The 25,057-nt window shown below is 41.5% G+C and overlaps 1 protein-coding gene across 3 annotated transcripts in view; it reads right to left on the bottom strand.

Annotated features, from left to right (window-relative positions):
• RALB (RAS like proto-oncogene B) overlaps positions 1-21,533 on the bottom strand; it is a 41,192-nt gene extending 19,659 nt beyond the window's left edge. The window contains exon 1 of one of the 3 annotated variants that reach the window (XM_016127576.2): positions 21,383-21,533. Coding sequence is in view for 1 of the 3 variants with exons in the window: in XM_036236673.1 (XP_036092566.1) it covers positions 13,006-13,010 (5 nt within the window). In the remaining 2 variants the exon portion in view is untranslated. Of the gene's footprint in view, positions 1-13,005; positions 13,600-20,604; positions 20,624-21,382 lie in introns of those variants that run through there. The other 2 variants (XM_016127577.2, XM_036236673.1) reach the window with 2 other exon arrangements.
• Positions 21,534-25,057: the final 3,524 nt, after the last annotated feature.

Raw genomic sequence — 25,057 nt, 5'->3', positions numbered from 1 at the left:
TGATTGGCCTTGGGCTTCTGTGAGTGGCAAGCATGTCTCTCGCTCTTTCCCTTTTTCACTGGACCATCGGTTTACTTGACTATACCGCGCTTTCTTCCTGCTCTCCCTTTTCTAATTATGTGCATTTTAATAAGTGTTCTAAGCAATTAACTAGATAATTAAGCACATCTGAATTGTGACTAAACTAGAATAAATGGGATAAGGAGCAGCCCTATCTAAAAGGCTTCAGTTTAAGAAGGTGAAACTGCTTTTGGCCTAAATTCTGGTTCCACAGAGCTGAGTTGGCGAATGAGGTTGGAACTGTTAGGCCATCAAGCTCTCATTCAATTTCTCTGAAGCAACTTTGCTTCCGAGAATTATTATAGTTGTATGAAAATGGAGAAATAGTTTTCCACGTTCGGAGGGTGCACTTTGAAACACATGTTAATTCTGAGCTGTTATTTTCAAAAAACAAAGTCAATTTTTCTAGAAGAAACCATAATAAACAAACTAAAGATAATTCAACAAATTCGGACACTTGCCAAAATGTCTGTGCTGAAAGCTTGAAAACTGAAATAACCATAGTGGATCTTTCTAATCATGTCAACTTGACACGATGAGGGCAGAGACAGGAGAAAGGCAGAAGTCCAGCCAAGTGCCTGCCACCAAACCAATCCTGGAAACTGGAAAGGCCACCCTCCAGACTCCTATTATTGAAGATAACAATAAACTCCTATTTGTTTAAACCACTGTTAGTCTATTTATTGTTGTTGTTATTGTTGTTGTTTTCACTTGTACTGAAAGCAGTCCAGAAACATAGTCTTCGCACTCAAGAAACTCAAAGTCTAGTGGTTCAGACAGATTAGTAAATGATTACAGTACAGGATAATCCTGTGGCAGAAGTATGCAAGGGGTACGTCGGGAACACAGAGGAAAAGGCATCTAAATCAGATTGAGAAGTCAGCGGAATTTTAAAGGACCAACATAAGGGCTGAGATTTGAAGGAGTTGACTAGATAGAGAAGAGGGGAAATACCAGGAAGAAAAAAATCAGTAAGGCTTACGAAATTCATGTCGATGATTTAATCTTTATATGCCTAGCCAATAAACATGTTCTTAAAAATAGTACAAGTATCTTTCCCCCACAACATTTTACTATAAAGTTTTAAACTTTCAGAAAAGTTGAAGGAACTGCAGAGTAGATCCATACGCCCACCACCTCGATTCCACAATTCACATTTTGCTCCATTTGCTTTATCGCATACCCAGTCACCTGGCATCCATCTACCTACCCATCAATCTCTTTTAGTCTCTGATGCGTTTCCATGGAAGCTGCAGACATCAGTATACTCCATCCCTAACTCCAGTATAGACATCCATTTTTTTCCCCAAAGCAATTATACTCCCCCTACCGCCACCCCCCCCCCCACGCTACTGCCTGCACTAACAATTTCAAAACCATCTCTAAGGGGCTTGCAAAACTCCTAATCTCTTTAATCAACTATTTGGGGCCATAACCAATATATGAAAACCATAACACAGATCTTCCGAAAGGGAAATATGGGCCCATAACACCAAGTCCTGGTATGGCTCTCACGTAAGGGACTAGAGAAACATACCAACAGACAACCTTTAATATGTCTCTACCTAACAGCAGGAAAGCTATGTAGCTTGATTCACTTTCCTCCAAAAAACATTTAAGCTCTACTTTGTGCCAAATTGTGGGTCTCTGCCCTTAGAAAACTCCATTTCCTAATGAAAAACATATAAATAAAGAATTTTAATATCATTCCTCGAAATGCAGTGATAAAGATGGAACAGGGTATAATGGAGAGGACCTCTGGGGAAAGTAAATCAGAAAAGGCTTCAAAATTGAGTAAGAGTTCACTCAGCAGATGGGGGTGAGAGAGGGGAGCTTTGCATGAGCAACAGAGAGCACAAGCAAAGCAACAAAGGCATGAAATATCATAGTGGGTCCAGGCATTACATAATAGCAAAGCATAAGGTATGGTGGTGAGATGACTGGGTAATGAGGCTTAAAAGACATGTTTATCTCCTAATTGGCCTAAAATGTCATCTAAAGAAACATATACTAAAGAAAATGGGGAGCCATTGCTGGGTGGGTCCTCCAGCCCAACTTAGCTTGTTAAGCATTGGATCAATAAGAATAAACACATACTCTCCCTGCACAGAAAAACAAGACACTCCAAACTAAGAAAGCTTCATTTAGATGGCTTGGCAAGGAGGCAAGGGAGTTGAGAAATGCCTTTGTTTATGTAATGTCTATACATTAATACTATATAATGCTCTCTGCCATTTAGCAATAATTAAAATACCAGAACACATATTCACCTGAGAAGTAAAATTCTGAAAGCAAATCACAGTATATAAACTATGCAAAATGACTGTTAAGAGGAAGGGAGTGGTTTCTACCAAACCTTAGTCTCATAGGTCAACAGTCATTAGTCTTTTGTTAAACTTAAGCTGGGAGAAAATGAGTTAATAGGTAAGAGTCCAAATCTGAATCATAGGGTTGTTATGGCAGTCAAATAAGAATTTGAAAATGTAGAGAAAAATTTACTCCTCCTGTCCCCCTCATAAAATTCAAGTGCCCTAGGTGATAAACACTATAAACATAAAAGAACTACATTTAGCACTTTTTCTCTAGATAGTATAACTTGAAGGTAATCTGGTCATAGGCATAACATTGGAGTCTCCCAAAAAAGTATCCATGTTTTTAGTCCTCTAAATAACAGTCAAAATGGAAGACAATTCTAAATCTGAGACAACTGAAGCACCAAAACAATTAAGGACAGTAATGAAAACAGACCACGGAAAACTCAGGAATTCATGAATCCACACCTGTAATAAATTTTAAATAAACAAGGAGAAGGGAGAGCTCTTGCTTACAATAGAACACCAAAGGTAGACTGATAAATGTAGAGGGTGCTACTTGGTTGGAAAATCAACATTTTGTAACTATCCATGGTAATGATTGGTTCAGGCAAGAATCATTAATAGATGCTAAAACTAAAGGGAAGATTTAGATGAGGAACAGGATATCTGGTCTTAAAGTTTCTCCACAGATTACTTATGAATCAGAATCTGCATTTTAACAAGCATCTAAGTGTACTGACACTATTCTAAGTGTCAAGGCAAATCTTAATTATTTATACCACTTCCTCTTACAATCCAGATTAGGAACAACCTAATCTAAAATAGGGTTATGAAGGACCCGACCCTCAAAAACAGCACTCTCAAATATGAAGTAATACAGGAAACAGCTGTATCACAGAGATCGCAAATGCTGAATAATGAAAAAGTACAATGCGGTGGCACCATCTATTCTGGAGACATCATTTCCATTGTACTGAAAATCAACATGAAGTCTTATTTCTTAACATCTAACACCAAATTATTTAGTTGTGACAAAATAAACAAATTGAAGGACTGTATAAACAAGCATGCCAGTGTATAAGACTGAGTTGGCAGTGCCTGCCTTCCAGCGCCGAATCCCTACATCCTGTCATTTTAGTGACACAACACAAACTTGTAGTTATCTCTGAACAGTGTCACATGTACTCTTTGGGCAGAGAGGCAGTGTCATTCACGTGTCTCCGGGCGAACAATTCCAACCCACAGTGTATCTGAGACCTTGAAATGCCCAGAGAATGAATACAGGAATGAATGGATGATGAAAGGGAGTTTCTAAGAAATAAAAATGAGGACAGATTTTAAACAATTTTCCATAACACATCTATGCCACATTTGTCGTCAATGTTCCATTAAGGAAATGCTGTCTCTTGAATGTTCTATTGTGAACATTGATTCTAGAAGGTAAGCTATTAAAGGAGAACCCCCGCCCCAAGGTTCTTTTTTTTAATAACAACAATAAATGACATTACAAAAATAATAAGAATTTAAACATACACATGTATATGCTCAGGAGCCAATTCAAAGAGATTGGTCAAAAATGAACAATTAAAGATCAATAAAGAAAATAAGTGCAATAGATTGAAATCATCAAATCTATCCATGATGATACTAAAAAGGCATCTTATTGGTCACTTTTGGAGGACCAGTGAAACAACTCATTATTGAAAAACCTGGTAAATAAATGGCAAGAATTGAAAATGTATCTTATGTCTCCTATACAAATTATACCATGGGGTAAACAAATAAAAGATAAAGCAAAGCTTCTCTTTAAAAAATATTCTAACAAATCAAAGAATGATAACATTTGAGTTATCACCATTTTATAATTCCTTATGAACTAAGAATTCTAGGCCATGAGCATCAAGGGCTGCTAACATTACAAAAACAGATATTATGAGCATCTTGAAAAGCTCCTAGATCTAACTCTCGAGGTACAGGAGACAGAAGAATACGTTGCATATCGGCACAAAGGCAAATCGACAATTCATAACCTGGAGAAGCTCTATGCATAAGCCACCCAGTTTCTTCAACAAATAAACTGTAAGAAAAAAGAGAGATGGAGAGGGAACCTATAAATTATGAGCCCTGAGAGACATATCAACTGCTTGAAATATATGGACCTTATTTGCATCCTCATTTGAACAAACAAACACCTAAGAAAATAGGAGAAATCTGAAAATTGGCTGGATTTGATAATATTAAGGAATTGTTGTTTATGAAAATTTCAAGCAAGTTCATTAAGCCTCATTACAAATGGGATTTACTTCAAAGTTATCAAGGGGCATGAGAGTGAGCAGAAATAAAGATGAAATAAGATTAGCCATAAATTAATAATTGTTGAAGCTGATAGATGGGTACAAAGTAGTTCATTACACTATCCTCTGTACTTTTGTATATGTTTTAAAATTTCCACACTAAAAAGTTTTAAAAATAATGAAGACAAAAACATAGGTGCTGGAGTCCCACTCTTCTGGAGATTTCAATTTAGGAACAGGGAGACCTGGCACCCAGGTGCTTAGGCTGTCCAGATGACTGCAATTCATACCTAGATTGAAAACCATTCCATTGAACTTTAAGCTCTTTGAGAACAGATCCTATAGTTTCTTAACCGCTGTTTCACCCATTACCTATCACAGAAAACATACCATTTTCTCACCTTAATTCTATAAGTAGAATACTCACCTCAACAGAACCATGGATCTAACTTCAAATAGAATTCTTATTTTCTAATAACTAAGAATTGACAATCTCACAGCTAACACTATGCTACCACCTTTGTTTTTACAAGGGCCATGGGACATTCTATGCTAAAAAAAAACTGATTCACTTTTCATGATTTGATTCAAAATTATTTTTGTGAGTCTTCTAGTGTCTAGATGGAGATGACGAAGTATCATCACTCAGCTCTCTGATGTCATCCCTACAGACAGCATCTTTATTTTTCATTCAGCCCATCAACTGAATGCTTTCCTCTTCCAATCTACCTCCTAACTGGAGAACCATATTTATCATAGAGTCTTCTATTCATCTTCAAGTAGAATCATTTCTATATATTTACTCTATAGTTTTACAGTCTTCATAAATAGGGGAAGCCTGAGTAAATGAGAAATAAGTTTTTTAAAAATGTATGTTCTGCTAAAGTGTAGAATTTCACCACAGACAGGACAAAATAATGAAAATTTAAACTGATATGCTAACTTCAAATAATGAAACAAATTTAAAGAAATAAATGATTTTGATTTGAAAATGCATGCCTGGATTTTCACAATTTAGAATACAATAAACTCTAGAAATCAGTTTTTTCTAGAAATGAGTTTTTAAATACTTTATCAATTCCATCAATATTTAAATTTTAATTTTTACCAAATTGGGTTCATAATTGTTAGTACATTTGCAGTAACTTTTTGTAACCCTAGTTTAAATCACCCATAAAAAACAAATGAATTAACCATGTTACATCATAAGTTCCAACTGAAATGCTTATTTATGATGGATACACTCACAAGACTTATTACTTCAATTTCTTGAGGATGGTCCAGTTACCAACCTCTACATTAAAAAAAAAAAAAAAGTATAAATTGCTCCATCTTCTCTTAACGAAACCTAGAAACTCAATTCAGGACAATTTTTTAAAAAGATTTGCTTAACTAATCCAAATCTTCCATTTTATGTGGCAGGAGAAAGTATCTATGGCAAAATTCCATATCTCCAGATTTACTATTGTCGAACACCCTTCTGTTGCCCCTGCAAAAGATCGGGTGCATGATTTCATACACTACTTCATTTTTGCCATAAATTACTAAAGCTCCTCAGAACTCCTCCCAACTTACCTCCAAAATAAGAAAAACAGAGGACTATTTAAAGCAATAGCACATTAAGAACAGTAACGGGCCCTTTTGGCAAAGTACATCTGGTAAAAGTGACTTAAAAAAAAAAGATTTCACTAAATAACTCAATTTTTTAAAACTACGCAATTTAAGGCACTGTCTTGCCTAGTATTCCCTTTCTAGAAACTGCTCCCCTCCGCCATCCTCATGGTTATTACAGCGGGGGAGGGAGGTGGTGGTGGTGGTGAGGGAGGTAAGACGCACCAGGTTACTATGGAGAAACTGGTCCCAACAAGGGCACTGGACCCGAGCCAGAAGCCAGAGTATGGGCAAGAGGCTGGGCAAGATGGGTCCCCACTGGCTACAGCGGGGAGGGAGCTCCTAGGCAGAAGAGAGTACAGAACTCTTGTGGCCCCTTAGACAGCGTCCACCCCACCCCTTCAGAAAGCAGAGGCAGCTCTCAGTACCAGCTGCTTGCTGGGATTTAGGGATGTCAGACTTCTGATTTTTAAAAAAATGCCACAAATTTGGATTTTTATGTGAAATCTCCCTCTTTTAAATGTTAATAACTAAATCAATTTTTAAAAGCATTGTGAGCAAACAAAGCATGTCTACAGGCTACTCATTTTTACAAACTAGCAGCTATGTTTTTTGCCAAGTAGTAAAAACTGATCTACAGCACAAGAGAGCCAGCACACGGAGAGAAACACTGCAACAGTCTCGGAAGCTTTCAGGGAGCTGGTTCCAGCTGATCCTGAGTCCCGGCCACATGCTCCGTCGGCCCTTTCCTTGGCTTGTCTTTTATTTCGCCTTTTTTTTTTTTTAAATGACTGCACTCAAACAGGCACAGTGCAGAGGAAATTGAACTTTTTTTTAAATTAAGTTTATTGGGGTAGCATTGGTTAATACAATTGTATCATTTTCAAGTGTACATTATAATTTGACATCTGTATATTCTATTGTGTTTACCAAAGTCCAGTTTCTTTCAGCTACCATACATTTAATCCCCTTTATCTACTTCACCCTCCCCCTACTGCCCTATTTTTGACCTCCTTTACCCCACCTACAGCCCCCTCCTCCCCCATCCCACTAGTAACCACTAGTCTATAGTCCATGTCCATAAGTCTGTTTGTTTGTGCTGCTCATTTGTTGCTTTTAGGTTTATATCCCACATATAAGTGATATTATGTGATTTTCAATCTTTTACTGTCTGGCTTATTTCGCTTAACATGTTTATTTCGAGGCCCATCCATGTTGTCACAACTGGCAGTATTTCATCTCATCTTATGGCTGAGTAATATTCCATTGTATATATGTACCACAGCTTCTTTAGCCAATCATCTATCATAGGACACTTCAGTTGCTTCCATGTCCTAGACACTGTGAATATTGCTGCTAAGAACATCAGATAAACATTGGTGTGCAAATATCTTTTCGAATATGGGTTTTCAAGTCTTTGGAGTAAATACCCAGTAGAGATGGGTTGCTGGATCATATGGTAGATCAATTCTTAGTTTTTTGAGGAATTGCCATACTGTTTTCCATTGTGGCTATACCAATTTGCAGTCCCACCAGCAGTTGTCAGTAACATACACCGGTACCCTCACACCAAATCCCCCTTTGTAGTGTGAGCTCATTTACCTCATGCTTCTATCACGCCCAACCAATGGAGTCCCAACTGACTACTTACAGTTTTGAAAGTATACACAGAATGCAAGTCTAGGGAACCAAGTCTCAGGCAGGGCCAGGGGATATAATGACACAAAAACACTTCCTGCTGAATGAATAAAGCATGATCTCTACTTACAACCAACTCTGGCTAAATTCAAATATTCTGCTCCCTTGTATGATTAGGAATCTTGTCCATAGTTAAAAAAAAAAAATTGAAAGTAGCTTAAGCAAAAAAATAATTTATTGGTTCATATAAAGTATATCCAGGAACAAAGCTTGCTTCAGGGGCTCAAATGATGTCTCCAGAACCCAATTTTCTTTCCCTATTGCAGTCTCCACCTCCCCAACCTCATGGCCTACTCCACCTCCCCCACACATTCCACCCCCACCCCACCCCACCCCAAGCCTTTTCGCAGGCAACATGCACATTCACCTTGAACACTTCTTCGGACAGGCCTTCCCGGACCTCTGAGCCTCAGCGGGCCCCCTCTCTACCAGCCTCTATTTCAGCCCCTTTGCTTTCTTCACTACACTGACTACAACTGGCGATGCCTTTCTTTTTCTGCTTTTCACCTGTTTCTTCCACTGCAATTAAAGCTTTATGAGGGCAGGCACCAGGTCTGCCTTTTTCTCTCCTGCACCCTTGTACTGTAGGAATATTTCCTATATTATCATATAAATCATGCTGCAACTTAAATAGCATGAATTGTGCATAAACTACGGTCATCATAAAATCTAGTATACAGTGTAAATTTAACACTTAGATTCATCCATACATTATTCTACTACTTATGGTCCAAAGCATAAAAAGTTCAAGCTACTATTTCCTTATTTCAAAAGCAAAGTTAAACAGATGGATAACATTAATTTATATATTTTAAGCGTATTAGTAAAGAATTTGAATCTCTTAAACATTTATTTGAACTTTTTATGAGGCAATCATTATGAGTTACAATACAGGCCTTTAAAACAGATTATCAGATCCTCAAGTAAGTTTATTTATTAAACAAGTCTCAGAGTAAACAAAACACTGTAGCTTTAGTGGTTTCGTATTTCAATATGAAATGCAAAGTCCCTACAGTTATACCAGAGATTCTCATTAAAAATTAGAGCAACTTAGTTTTTATAAGAATCTCATCATTTCATCCACTGATTTAAATAAAGATTCCTGATCATTTGTGATTCAACTGGCAGTGACTTTTCTGACTGACCATCTATTATTGCACTCTCATAAAGGAACACAGGCCCTCACAAGGGAGAGCCAAACTTAAATGGCTAAGTGACAAGAATATGTCACTTAGGGGCTCAGAATCCCTCAGCTCCAGGCCCTGCTGGTCACCCAATGAAGAATCTCTGTCAGTTAGCTAACATCTTTAACAGACACAAACTCAGTAGGGCTGCCGCTGGACCTCTGTTAAATCTTCCTATTAAATGAAGAGACTCAGCCTTGACTTCTCTACTTGGTAGATTTGCATTTTCTCATTGCTTTGTATTCATACAGGCATTCCAGTAGTGATAGTCCTGGCAAGAAACACAGTTCTCAGAGTTTCTCTTTCTGTATATTCAGCCTCTCCTACACATACTAACTTAAAGTAGGAAACTCAATTTTTCCCTCCCCTTGTGCAGATGCTATTGTCATTAGTATCAGGGAATAGAATATTTTTATATTCTCATACATGTATGACTCAATTTCCACGTCTATAAAAACAAGGAAGTTGAATAAAATGATCTAGTTCCTTTCCAATTCTCTGCTGTTTTTTTTTTCTGAAATTATATCTGCAAAACAACTTAAATTGGTGCTGCTGTGTGCCTAGGGAAATTTATTTTAGGTATCCCTGTTCCCTAATATCTATTTGTTCTCCCACCAAAAGAAAAGAAAAACTAAATTGAAAAAAAAAAAAAAAAAACTAAATTAACTAAAACAAAAACCAGAAAGCTCTGAAGTCACTCGTCATAAGCGCCCTGCTTCTGGTTGGTACCTTTATGGGTATGTTACTCCTTCTGCCATGATTGCCCTTCCTCCTGATAAAGGATCACCTGTAATTTCACACTTGGCCTAAATATTTCCTCTACCGCCTTCCTAATCTCCCCAAGCACAGGTGACCCTCCCAGTCTGAGTGGGTCCCCATGTGTGCCGATACCACTCACTGTTGCACGGAGGTAATCTGGTAATTTCCTCCTAGATGAGGTCTGCCTCTCCCGCCACACTGAGAGCTGCCCATACAACTGTGTGTGCTTAGTGTGCCCAGCTACTTAGAAGATGCTCGAGAATACATGGTGGATAAAAAAACAAGTTCTTCATTTGGTGTGAGAGGCTTCAAGAGGACAAGTGGTAACAGGTAAACTCTGAAAAGTAAATTCACATATATGATGACTTTCCCGAACTACAAAGCAACAAGAAATGGGAAGTAATTTGCAAGCTCAAATTTTTTAAAAAATATGTAGCTATTTCTGAAATGAAATCCTCTCCCACCATACCCTTACTCCAATGGAATCTGGGGATTTTACTGGCCTTTGAGATGTCCACCAATTTACACAAATTCCAGTGCCTTCTACTTGCAAAAGCAGCCTCGAAGACGTTATAGTTACTTCACCTCTCAACAGCTGAAGTTCAAATTTGGAACTAGCATATATGTCCCTGTTCTGCATTACTTATCCAAATAAGACCCTGTTTGGAGATGTACTACTACTATTTCTACTTCTACTAGGATATCCCTACTTGCAAGGTCACTTAACTAATCAATGGCAGGGCTGAGACTGGAACCCTAGCAGTCTGGCTTCAGAGGCCACACTCTTAGCCCCAGACACTGGACTGCTTCACTAATGGATTGTGGTGGGGTAGAAAGACAGAAATGCATAAGCAACTAGAGTACAAGTTCCAAAACAAAGACATGGAAGGAAGTGTACAACAAAAAGCAGTCATTATACATGCAAAAGAAATGAAAAGACATCTGAACTCAGATGTTTATAGCAGCATTACAATGGTCAAAAGGTGGAAGCAACCCAAGTGTCCACTGATGGATGAATGCATAAACAGTATGTGGCCTATCTATACAACAGAATATCATTTGGTCTTTAAAAAGGAATGTAATTCTGATATAAACTACAACATGGATGAATCTTGACGACAATAAGCTAAGTGAAATAAGCCAGACACAAAGAACTAATACCCTATGATTCCACTTATATGAGGTAACTGGAATAGTCAAATTCACAGAGATGAAAAGGAGAATAGGGATTGCCAGGGACTAGGGGGTGGGAGGATGGGGAGTTAGTGTTCAATGGGCACAGAGTTTCAGAATGGAATGATAAAAAATGTTTTGAAGATGAATAGTGATGATGACTGCATAACAGTGTGAAGGTACTTAATGCCATTGAACTGTGTGCTTAAAAATGGTTAAAAAGGTAAATAGTTATATTCCAACTATTGTGTGAGACTGGAGGAAAAACACTCAACTGGAGGTCTGGAGTCTGCCATTAGGAAACTAATGACCTTGGTTAAACTGCTTTTCTCAACCTCAGACTGATCTATAAAATACACAGGATATCTGAATCCTCAGGGTAATTATAAAGATTAAATAAAATCATAATATCTGGCTCTGAATAAGCACTTAATTGTTTCTCTGAATACTGCTCTGATAGTCTAGAAAGTCTTGAGAAACTGGCATAGGAGCCAGATCTCTGCTAAGGCAGGATGAGCTGCCAGTCCTTAAACGAAGATTTCATTGCTCAGACTCAGTCCCCTCACAACTGAGGCAACACGTGTTCAGAGCACCACGTGAGGAAGGAACATGCCTGGCTTCTGGACCTCATTCAGCCACTCACTCATTTTGTCACTTCACCCCCACCGAGCCTCAATCCTCCACCCAAAGAAGGGGAACCATAATATTTGCCCTGTCTATCTCACCGGGTAACTAGGGAGGAACAAACGGGAACATATGTACTGTTAAAAGAACAAAAATTCAACTGAGTAAATTTGAAGCTCTAATTGGCTTTATTAAGTAATTCACAAATCAGGAAGCATCTCATCTAACAACTAAAAGAGGCACCGAGAAGTTGTATAAAATGGAAGGTTTTTTATAGGCAGAATGATGGGGCGGGGGGACAAGAAAACTAAAAGAGTGGGTTATTTCAGGCAAAGTCATCTTCTCTTAAGGGAGGCAGGGGTCTTGTCAGGCACTATTACTGACCAGGGAGTTCCAGACTGATTGGTTTAAAATTCTACTCCTGGGGGAGGCTGAAACTGCAATCGGGTTAGGAATTAAGTCTCGATGGGGCTTAATAAAGTGACTCTATTTGGGGTCTGCTGTTTCTTTTTAACAGTACTAAAGACTTTGAGAGCCACAGAGAGCATTTTCAAAATGGAAATAAAAGGAGGAGTATTATCATCATCAACAGAGGTCTTTTAGACCCTTCTTTCTTCTATGTCATTAAAAGACAATGTCACTCACCTTCAGAGACATCATTGACGGGCATTTCACAACCTGCCCTAAATCTCCCCCAGCAGGACCTGAAATCTCTCTATCAACAATAGTCTTTTGTTTCATTCTCTTCCCTGCTGTGTCAGTGTAGGGAGCCAGCATGGAAGCTGCTACCTACCCAGCCAAGATTTGGGAATTACAACCCTAAAACAGGGTCCACCCTTCTCTAAGACGGCAGCATACTGTTGAACATTCCTCTACACAGTCACCACTAGAAGTGCAGGCATCCCAACTCTTCCCTCATCACTGAAATTCTTACACCAACAGAACTGCATCCACCCCCTGAAACAACTAATCCCACCCCTATGTCACCCCCAAGGCCTCGGGAACATCGGCAAACCCTTCAAGACCCTCCACCTCTTCTAAAAATGTTCCTCTACCTTCTGGTTCTCCCTTAGACTTGAGTGTGCCCTAGAGATACCACATCTTAAGCAGATGCTGTTCTCCCTCTCATGCCATGTGCCTCAGGGCCAGGAGGTGGTAAGTGTCCTTGCTCTCTCCCCACTGTACTTCCTCGGTCTAATGACCTCCTCCTTCCTCTTGCAAAAGCCCTGTATCTTTAAGGCTTGGGAAATACCCAAGCTATCATCTGTGGACCTCCTTGTCACTTACCTCATTTGTTGATGGTATTTGCTTCTGGTTCGCAGACTTCCTTTCTACCCCAACTCCTGGTATCTTCTTCAGTGACTTCTATGTTCACATGGATGACCTAAGAGCTTAGCCTCTCTCAAGACCTTAACCTCTTCTCCAGAAAATTTTTCCTTCATTCTACCTAACATGGCCAGAATCATACCCTAAACTTCATCATCATCAGAAACAGTTTTCTACTCTAATCCTCTAGATTCTGCTGCCATCCTTCTAGTTTACTTGCTCAAATACCCGCCTACCACAACTCTCTACCTTCTTGCCACCTGGAAGCTCTGGCCTCCAGCACTTGCTCTCTGTGCACCAACTCCCTCTGGTCTCCACTCCCCTCCTTCACCAGCTTTGATCCCACAGCCTGCCATTACAAAAAGCCCTCCTGCAAATACAGTCACCTCCTTTGCTCCTTTCACCATGCTTTTCAGTTGCACCTGACAAGCAACTTGCTGGAGAGGGAAAGAAAAGCATGCAACCAGATTTACGAAACTTCACATTAAATTAATTTATGATCACAAACCAGGAATGAGCATTCACTCTATACTTCCCAGAAATCTTACTGTGATTCTCCCCTACCCGCTCCCTACACTCACTCGACAGATGACCTTAGCTCATTTTTTCCAAACAAAAGCCTTCAAGCACAAACCCTCTCACTTCTCCTCCACCACATTCACAAAGCTACCAGCATCCATGCCCATCTCCTCCTATCTCTGGCCACACAGAGAGCATGCTCCTGCTCTTAGCAAAGGCCAAACCCTCCACACAGACTATGGACTCCATTCAGCCACCACCTCCATGCCCACGAATGTCATTCTGGCCATCACACCCTCTTTCCTGCATCGTTAGTCAGTCTTTACCTCTCTACCGGACCATCCCCCAACCGCATGCAGACTCGTTCTGGTCAACCTTCATTCTCAACATATACACCCCTTTGATGCTCACATGTCCCTCTAGCTAGTGACACAATTCTTCTATAGTCCTGGTAATCTATACCAATGCTTCTCAAACTTTAATGTAGATACAAATTACCTGGGAATCTTGCTAAAATGCATATTCTGATTCAGTAGATCTGAGGTGAAGCCCAACATTTTGTATGGCTAACCTACTCCCAGATGCTGCTGCTGGCCCACAGAGCCCACTCTACTAGTAAGGCCGTTTTCCTTCCCTCACTACTTCACTTATAAAACCCCTTCTAAACTGGCTTCCTTCCCCAGCATAACTTCGTAGAAACTGGTCTCATCAAAGTCACTAATAAACTCCATGTTGCAAACTCCAATAAAAACGTTTCTCTTTCTCCTCTCCCATCCCTTCCCCTTTTTAAAAATGATCAAGTAGCAAGTGCGATAAAACTTTGCCTGGAAAGGGGCAGGCCCTGGTAGGCCAATTCGAAGCTCCCTCTTGGTGTCTCCCCTCAGAGTCTGTCCCTCCAGCTGCTGCAGCGCCACATCTCCCACTGTCCCACACTGCTTGCTGTTTCACTAGCAGCTCTTTCTCGGCATTGTTTGCCAGGTTTCCCTCCTTTACCTGGCTTCTGTATGTCAGTCCTCAGAGCTGTCTCATGTCCCTCTCACCTCTATGTTCTCTCACTCAGTGAGTGACCTCATCCATTCCAGCAGCTTTATATACAGTTCTCAAATGTTTCAAACGCAGCCCAGGTCACTCTCCTGACCTCCAAACTCATATCCCTCTGCCTAACTGCCACTTCTCGCCACACGGGTGTTCTGCAAGAACCTCACACTTAACATTCTCAAAATAGAACTCTAGATTCTTCCCCGCCTTAAAAATCTGCTCCTTCTCCACTAATCCCCACCTAGTAGTTACTAAAGTAATTAGTCATATCCAAGGCATTACTAAACACCAAAAACCTGGGAGACATCTTCGATCTCCCCTGCCTCTCCTCCAATTCAACTCATGACCAATTCTACATATTCAAAACACATTTCAAATCCATCTGCCTCTTCCTTCTCCTCTGCCACCTCAGTCCCAGCCACCAGTCACTGAATAGCCATGTCCTAACTGACTTCTCGGTGCCACTCTAGCTTCTCTTCCATACATTCTCCACACAGCCCCTAATGTGAATTTTCTAAACATGCAAATAAAAGTGCGCTTAAATCCCTTTAGTAGCTCACCATGAATAAAATCCAAACCCTCTGTTCACCATAGCCTACAGGAGCATACACCAACCTTTCCCTAGCCAGTTCTGTCTTCTTTCGGTTCCGTGACTACACCAAGGCTTTCCCACCTCGATCCCCTTTCCCATGCTCTACTTTCATCTTGGATTGCTTTTAGGAAGACCAGAAGCAAGAGGAAGCAAGGTAAAATCAAGAAACTGAAGAAAGACCTTTGTGGTTGCCTAGAGCAGAAGGAAAAAGGCGAAGTCTGGTCTGAGATGAAACTAGAGAGGAAAGTAAGGGCCGGGTCATTTAAGGCCCAGTAGGCCCCGTAGTTTAGGGATTTTAGGCTTTCAACTGAGAGTACTAGAAAGCCATTGAAGTATTTCAAGCAAATAAGTGACATAATTAGACCTGCATGTTGAAAAGATCATTCTAACTACAGTGTGGAAAAAAACAAAGAGATCACAAGCAGATGTGAGAGATGCAGCAAGCCAGGCCACAGAAAATGGTAGCCTAAAGGGATGACAGTGGACATGAGGAAAGTGGCTAGATTTTAGAACTATTTAGCAGGTTGCAATTCTGTGATTTATAAGAAATATGTATTTGGTCATTCAGATGACCAAATATATATTTCTCAGATTTATTGGATCTTGGTCCACAGTTTCTGGCTCACACACAGCTCCCCGAACCCTGGGGATTCCCTGAGTGATAAGAACAATGGAGCATCTTGTTATAATTTTTGGTCTCTCCTCCTCAGTTCCTGAAAATGCTTCAGAGCCATAAAGATGAAATGGATATTTTATTATTCACAATAAGCCCTTTCTCCACAGGTGGGTTTATGCTAACAAGGTGACTTTTGGAAAGTAGGTAAGGATGGGGACTGGTTGACAGGGAACCAACCTTGAACTGAGGTTTAGAACTTTCAGTTCCATCCGATTTCTGGGGAGCTCAGAGGGGCTGGAGATTAAATCAATCATCAATGGCCAATGATTTAGTCAATCATTGTATGTACTGTAGCCTCCACAAAAATCGAAAAAGATGACTTTGGAGAGCTTCCAGGTTGGGGAACCAGAAGGCTTCCACGTGCCACTGTTCTGGGCCCCAAATTCCATGAGGACAGAAGCTCCATTGTTTAGGACCTCACTCCATGTCTCTTCATCTCGCTGTTGATTTGTATCCTTTAATATCCTTTGTAATAAATCAATAATCTAGTGAGTAAATGGTTTTCCTGTGTTCTGTGAGCCACTCTAGCAAATTAATTGAACCTAAAGAGGAGGTTGTGAGAACCTCTGATTTACAGCCAGTCACTCAGAAAAGTTCAGGTAATAACCTGAACTTGAGACTAGCATCTAAAATCCAAGGAGGGGATCACAGGAACCTCCAATCTTTAGCTAGTTGGTCAGAACCATAGGTAACAACCTGGGCTTGCACTGGTGTCTAAAGTGGAGGGCGGTTTGTGGGACTGAGCACTTAACCTGCCGAATCTGATCCTGCATCCGAGTAGACAGTGTCTTTATTGAGTTAAATTACAGGACACCCAGCTAGTGTCTGAGAACTGCTTATGGTGTGGGGGGCCCACCCCCCAAACACACAGACACACGCGCGCGCGCGCACACACACACACACAGGAATCAGGTGTAGAACCCTTTTAGAAGTGTTTTAAAACAGCAGAACTTACTGAACAGATATAATTCGAGATTTTTTTAAAGGCTTAATATGCAAGTATAAGTAGAGGTACCACGTTGGCTAAAATCCATTCCCAATAATAAGATCAGCTAATCCAGAATAAATGACTGGCTACCAATCCTTTCCTGTTTTTATTGGCAGAGCAGGGTGGAAGGAAAGAGGGGGACAATGGAGGAGGTAGGAAGAAAGAAAAAAAAGATACTAGCTCATAAATTAGGGCAGCAAATGGGAAAAAGGCCAAAAATAAGAAGAGAGGAAATCAGATTGTGCCGACTTTTCCAGTCTGCCCCATGGTGAGCTAACGATCTTCCCCTAGGTTGGAACAAACAAAAGTGGCTCTCAGAAGACGTCACTATCTGAATTTACAACATGATTTACGAAATCTCTTGCTATAAATATTCTCGATTCAAAGGCTATTTCTTACATGAAAATATTAATCATAGAATTCTGAGAGAGAGACAGAAACTTAGAGGTCATTTAATCAGGCTTCAGGCTCACGATTCCTAAACTCTTCTTTGCACTATTGACACTTCAGAAAGATTTCATCTAGAAGTTAAAAGAATAAAGTCCTTCTGTCCAGGTGGTTAATTAAAATGTATCAGGGTTTCAAAAAGAAATAAAGAATTGCTAGGCAAATAAACATTGTCCAAAGATTTAAAATAACTGGGGGCGGAAAGTAGGATTTAGGTTCTCGAAGATTTTTTAAGCTACTTCACTGGTGACTTTTATTTTTAAAAATACATAGATGATTAATTAATAACTAATTTCAAGTTGTTCATCAAGGAGATCATTTTGGCAATAACTTTTTACCAATTTGTTTTAGGAGAAAATAAAGCTCAGTTGTTCTATTTGGTTTAGGAACCAGTAAGATTTAAATTTTTAATTTCTCAAGCTACTGCATATTTGGCTAATTAATTCTAGCATCTGACAATGAAGAGCCAGATGAAAGAATATAAAGTTTTGAATATAATAGTAAAAGTTTCTAGAATAGTAAAAACTACAGCTGCATTATACCCTCCTACAGTGTATACTTTAGTAAGCTTATGAAATGAAGATTTTCTCAATAATGTCTGGTCTAAACCTTAAAAAAGAAATTGTGGTAGCTAGCCTCCAAGAATGCTAATGGTCCTCAAGCTTCCCTCACCTAGTCAGTTCCCTCCCACATGGTACCAGGTTTGGTATGTCACTTCCAAGATTAGGTACCAAGATACTACAGTTTTCTTCTTTATTGTCCTTTCTCCCCCCTCCTCCTCCCTCCTCCTCCCTCCTCCTCCTCCTCCCTCCTCCTCCCTCCTCCCTCCTCCTCCTCCTCCTCCTCCTCCTCCTCCTCCTTCTTCTTCTTCTTCTTCTTCTCCTCTCTCTCTCTCTCTCTCTCTCTCTCTCTCTCTCTCTCTCATCACTTGCTCTGAGGAAAAAGCTGCCACGTTGTAAAGAGTCCTATGGAGAGGCCCACGTGGTGTGGAACTGAGGCCTCCAGCCAACAGCCATGTGATTGAGCCATCTTGGAAGCAGATTCTCCAACCCCAGTCAAGCCTTCCGATGAGTCCAACCTCAGGAAAGACCCCAAGGCAAAGGCACCCAGCTGAGCTGCTCCCAGATTCCTCAATTTCAGAAACTCTGTGAGATAATAAATGTACGTTCTTTTAAACTGTTAAGTTCAGGTTAATTTTATTACACAGCAGTAGAAACTTCATTCAAAAGACAAACTTTGAGGTAGCTAAACTGACCAAACTACTATATTTCCTTTATCTCGTGCCATACACTAAGTAAAATTACATATAGCTTGGACTATTTTAATCTGGCTGTGAGCTAACTAATGTTTTCTATGTTAATGCCCAATCTAGTGGACCTAAAAGATACTGTATATAAATTGCCCACAAAGCACTGACAAAAGCAATGATGACAAGAATATATTAGCAATTATCAATTAACAGCACCTTTTTCTACAGATAGATTTCAAATTTAAAAAAGGAAAAATTCCCCAAAAATTTGTGTACAATCATAACAGAGGACACTCAGGAAAATTATAAGCAGTTATTTTTTAAAGTAACACAAACTCGAAATTGAGACCTGGATGGCATTTTGTAGTTGCTGTAGTAACCACATATTTTGTGGTTTTGTCATTCAGCTTCCACACTCTCTTCATCTTTATTTCCACTCTCACATCCAAAAGTTCATATACCCTCTTGCCTACGGGCCCCTTTACTTTTAGAATATCTAAGAAAACATATACATATACACCCATACTTGTATTCCTAGATACCTAAAAAACTGAGAAGCTAAAGGAGACAGATCAAGGTCAAATATTATCTCCAAGGCCAGATATTTATCTGGAACTGGTTAGATCAGTAGATCTGTGCCAAGCAGATAGCTGATACTCAATAAATGTTAGTTTCCCTCCTCCTTAACTACCCCACCCCCTCCCATGTGAGTTCCCCTTTCTTTGGTACTCTGCTCTCTTGGACTCAAGACTTCTCCTCAGCCACATGAACTCACTTTAAAAAAAACAAATCCAAGTGTCCTGCATATCTAAGAGCAAGGGCTGTTTGTTTAGAAGTAGTTGGAGCCAGTGAAAAGTGGGAGGCTTGCACATCGCCTTGAAACAAGTTACACTGGAAACCTTAGAAGACTTCACCAAGATCTCTTCCAAAAGGGCAGTTAGTTCTAGGTTGTTATATTGTCTCCAAACTGAACTTTCAGAAAAGGTCTCCAGTGATGTTTCCAACTTCGAAGACTGAATAAGAATTTAGTAACTGAATTCAAAGAGGTATTGTGGGATTGGGTGATGTGACACAAAGGATTATCTCAACTCTCTGATTTAAAAATTTCTAGTCTCAAGCCATCTTCAGCCAAGGCAAGAACCTTGAAGAATGAAGACAAGAATTTAGAGCGTTTCTACTTCCGCCTTCTACCAAAACCCATTTAGATCCCATTTAAGGCTCTAATTCTTGTTTTCCGATCTTTATGTGTCTAGGTCTGATGTTACCAAAAGATATCTAATAATTAAACCTCCACTTTTTTCCACCCAAAATCCTGGGAAAGGTTCTACTCCTCAGGCACAGGGAAATCCTACTGAGAGATCTCAGATAAGAGTACACACTTTTCCAATGAGAAATAACATGAATAGAAAAGGAAGGAAAGACGCAGATGTGGCCAGAAGAAAGTACACTAGCTGACTCGACTAAAACCACAAACAGGGGATGTGGATGCCTGACCTCATTCCCACCCCAACTCCGTCCCACCCCCGCTACCACAAAGAACACCTTATACATTCCTTACTTGTTTAAGCCTAACAAGCAGGATAAATATTATCACCTTTTTACAGCTGTGGACTCTGAAGCACAGAGAGGTGAAAAGCCATGCTCAAGATTACATCACTAATAAAGTTTTAGAACCAGCATCAAGCCTAGCTAAGTCTCCACACCCTGCCCTCCTGTTCTTCTCAATATTCAATAATACCTTTCACAGTCATCCCATTTCTGGGAACTTTCATATTCTAATTCTATTGCGCCAAGTTTTCTGCTTAGAACATGGGTCCCTTACACATCTAAAAGATACGCTGTCTTCTCTGATAATCAGTGCCCATTATCCATCCCCAAAATTTAACACAAAGAAATGAGGTTAGGAAACTAGTACAAAGCAGAAAGTTCACTGTTCTACAAGGGTTCAAATCAAGTCACAGATAACTGAAATGAACATGCAGCCAAACCTCTTCCATTGACAATTCTGAATCAGTCCCCCAAGCACAAGAACTTCTCCTCAGAAGACTCACCTGATAACACCATCAAAGTTACAACGTTTCTATATGTACCTGAAAATTAGCACAGAAAGGACAGTGCTCAAACAGTCTGGACGCAGCTATCTTTGCCACTAGCAGTTCTGAGCCAACCACGGATAACCTTATATACCTATAAGAGGGCAAGAAGCGAGGTGTTGAACCCTGGTCCAGGCAGAGTTTAAGTCCACTGTGCCTATTAGAAGCCACATCCGGTGCCAATCCCTATCGGAAAGAAACTAAAGGAATGGAGGCGAGGGGCGCAAAGAAACAACTTTATGCTGATTTGCAAGACAGGACCAAAAACGGTCCAAACAACTTTTGGCACATGACCCCTGTTCGGCCCAAGTTCTTATGGTACTAATAGGTTTCTGCAACACTTTAGCTCTCATCCTGCTCACAACAGCAACCAAAGGACTAAGGAAGCGGACCATCCTCGGGCCGAAGGCCTGAAAGGGCAGGAAGTGGAAGCTGAGGCCATTTGTGGGAAAAGGAAAGGAGCAGCGAAAAGGGAGAGGCTAGGGCACCGCCCCCACTTCCTCAGCCCCAAACCCGTCTGGGAGGCCTGGAGGCTTTCTCAAGGGAACTTCCCGAAGCCGCTGCTCCCGCGTCGCCCTCCGCCCGCCTCGGGGCGCGACGTGTCCGACCGCCCGCCACAGCCCTGCTCAGGGAGCGCGGGGGCAAGAAGCCACCGAGCGCAGGGCGGCGCGCCCCACTTCCCCAGCGCGAGCCCCACCCGGCCCCGAGGCGATCCTGCCAGGACGCAGACACTCACCTAGGACCGGTCCGGCGCTGCCTCGGCCGTCCGCACTCGGCCTGCCGCTCTTAAACCCGCCCCGCCCTCTCCTTGGCCTTTTCCCGGGGCCGGACCCCAGCCGTCCCCAGCCGATTTGTCATTGAGCAGCCGGGACTCGCTTCCCCACCCCCGAGCGCGCCCCCGGCGTCGCCTAGGCAACCCCGCCTCTCGAGAACGCGCCCTCCCTTCCGCTCCGGTCCCCTGGTGGCCACGCCCACTGAGTGCCTATTAGCCAATCTAAGGCGGCGCTTCCAAGCCGGGCCGGGCGGGAGGGGCGGGCTCGGCAGGCCTGCACCGCCCCCCTCCACATCTTCCTTTGCGCGGCGGAGCGCGCTGCGCGTGACCGCTGCTGCAGTGGAGGAATCTAGAGCTGGGTTTGACGGGTGGGGCTGTTCTGAGCGTGGGCAGGCTGAGGGTGCTTCTGTCATGGATTTAGGTTAGGGCGAGGCCAAAGTAGTGGAAAGCAAAAGGAAAGGACAGACCTGAGACGGAAAGGAAAATTAGGATGTGGCGCGCAGGTGTGTAAGGGTCCAGGAGGCTGTTGGGACACCAGTCAGGGGCTCTTGAAGCGGAACCACCGCCTGCAGCCCCGACTCGCTTGGCTAATGATGTCCCATTAGCAGTTACTTGACCAATTTCTAGCAATAATTTGACCCAAGTCACAAGGAAACCTAGCTGTAGCCTTGAGGCAGGAAGTACAGTGGGCAAGCTCATGACCGACAGGTTTTTCTCCCACAGTGTGCCACCGTCATCATCCTCCCAAAGGCAGGGAACTATTAATTCTCTATCCAAACAGGGCTTCACCTCGGATTGATTTTCCTAACCAACCTCCCCTTCCTGGAGCTGACGCCTCCTTCTCCCTCCACAGGATTTGTGGCTCAACTGACCCCTACACAAAGCTCAGAGCACACCACACTGTATTGCAATTCTTTGTTTAAGTATCTGCCTCTAATCTCTGGGGTAGGCAACTAGTTCTTGTTCAATTTGATAGCACAATTTGATAGCAGCTAGCACCGTGTAATTAATTCTTCCGTTGTTAAATATACATTAGGATACATGTGTGTTATATGAGAGGCTTTGTGCCTTGATTAGATTGATATGTATAAGCAACTAACAACAACAGATCCAGGCCCTCTACCAACAGCTATTACCAAAAAGCACAAAAGCTTTACCTTAGTCTTAAGTAACAGGCTTAACAAAAACACACATAAGGAGAATATCCTAGTATTAGTCTGCTATATTAAGTATCCTGTTTTTACCCTTCTCATAGACATTAAAAACTTCTATTGCATGCTTATTATATGACAGAAACTGCTAGGTACTATAAGGGAGAAGAGGTAGAAGTCTTCTCAAAAAGGAAGTTCTTTAGTATTTATAACCGAGAAATCAGACCCAACCCTGTACAGTAACAAGTGCACAGGTTTGGAATCAGAAAGCATAGGTTGAAAGGAGGGCTCTATCATATAACTAGCAATCACTTAATTAGGAAATTAGGTAACCACTGGACCTCAGTTTCCCAAGGTTCCCAGAAGGAGCAGCATCTCCACACTGTAGGTATGAAAATCTAAATGAGATTACATGTAAAGCTCTCAGTGCAGTGCTAGGAACTTGGTGAGTGCTCAAGAAATGTTAGCTTAGATTATGATTGGCAACAGTAATTATGATGTATATTCAAGCATGTTATAACCAACCTGGGGACAGCATTTCCTTCCAAGGCCTATTTTATCTAGGAGTGTGAAACACTGTCATGGTGCAAACAATGCTGTGGGCAGCCTGGAGGAAAGAACCTGCTGTGATGGTAGCGTTTTATCAAATGAAAGTTTAAACCAGAGAGCTGCCTGCAACAGCCCACGCAAATAAAATGAGTGGTTAAGGGAACAGGATCAGGGTCATGGGCACTGGGTAGGATTGAACTTCCCAGCTCCCTGTGACTGGGTGAGGCTAGGTAACTAGCTGTAAATGACTTGTGAACAGAAATGTCATAAATCGATTTTGAACTGGAGAATGTATTTGCCAATGCTAGACCCTCCAAAGCTCTTACCTCTATGGTATGGTCACTGGGAATGTTTGGGAGTGTGGCTGCTCCATCAGCACAGAGCATCCCCCCAATCTGCCACTACCAACCTGTGATGGACATTTAGCATGACTGAGAAACAAACCTTTGCGGTTTGAAGGTACTAAGATTTGGGAGTTGTTTGTTACTGCCGCATAGCTTTGCCTGCTCTGACTGATACAAGGCCCTAAAGTGTGCCAACCTGGGGACACAATGGTGAACCACTCAGAAAAAAGAACAGATAATAAATCAGTATACAGACAAGCAACTAGATAATTACAAATTGTGTCATTCAGATCACTTGAGACTGGGTAGTCAAAAGGTCTGTTTCTCTTAGGAGGTGACATTTAAGCTAGGGTTTGAAGGATAAAAATGAATCAATCCTGGAAAAAGTTAGGAGTAAGGGCAAGGAGAGGAGAATTATTTCCAGCAGAGTAACAAGTGTGTGAAAACTCCCACAGCAGAAAAAAGGTAGGTACTCTTGAGAACAGAGAGGAGGACTGGATGGAGTGCCGGGTCAGGGCGAAAGTGAGGCTACATGGGTTGGAGAGGAAGGTGGGAGCCAGATTATGTGGGTGTGGGCTTCTAGGTTATGATAAAAAGATCGGAATTATGAATATGAAGCTCATACTCATGAGGAGGTTTGAGCCAGAAAGATGACATGCTTTGCTTTTAGGTGTTAAAAAGACCACTCTAGCTGTTGTGTAGAGAACAGGCTATAAAGGACAGATGTGGCAATGGACCCCTAGAAAAGGCTGTTTGGAGGTCCAAGCAAAGTGGGGTTCATGGGGCCAGAGGCCAGAAGGGTAATAAGACATAGGGAGATAGCAGTAGACTTGGAGAGCTTGCAGGGGGAGGGGAGCAAGAGACCTCATGATTAAACCAGGGAGTCCTGCCAAATCCTAGAGGAAGCAGAGGAAAGATTGGAATCGGGCCCCCCTAGAAGTGCTTTGACCCCAAATAGAGTGGGTGAGGGTGTGTAGAGGACAGCGGAACAATTTCCCAGAGCATCAGCCAGCAGACAGCAGCCAACATTAGAGACTTGCTCCCATGAGCTGGCAGTATTATATAAATAGATAGTATTATTAGAGTCTGACAAGCTCTAGCATCCCTGTGGACATTTGATATTTGGTGACTACCTTGATTAGAAAATAAACGGAGCTGCCAGTCTACTGTGAACAGCAAAACTAGATGGAGTTCATCTTCAGCACTGCTGTCATCTCTCTATTGTGTTTCTCCAGTCCTCAGTGTCCAAATGTTCTCTCCCCACTTCCTGTTCTCTCATCCTATTCTCAGTAGCGGGTCTCACATGCAGGAATAAATGATTAATGACAGTTCAATTGGTACCCAGTCCTTCTTGGCCATTTGTTTCATCCAGATGATCACAACCAAAAGTCCTAGAGCAGGGGAAGTACTAAGGGAGGACCTGAGAGCTTTCATTCACGTTGCTAGGATGGAGGGATTTATTCCTCCTCATTACCATCTTCCTATGTTGTCTCTACAGCCCCAGCCAGCCAGTGGGAACTAACCAGATAGATGTTCCTGGGAATTGCTTTTCTGGAAAGGCAGGGTCCTAAGTAATTAGCTAGAGGATGAACTTT

The sequence above is a fragment of the Rousettus aegyptiacus genome, unplaced genomic scaffold, assembly GCF_014176215.1.
Source record: "Rousettus aegyptiacus isolate mRouAeg1 unplaced genomic scaffold, mRouAeg1.p scaffold_m13_p_2, whole genome shotgun sequence".
Lineage (NCBI taxonomy): Eukaryota > Metazoa > Chordata > Mammalia > Chiroptera > Pteropodidae > Rousettus > Rousettus aegyptiacus.
This window is presented reverse-complemented; position numbering and strand designations above follow the sequence as displayed.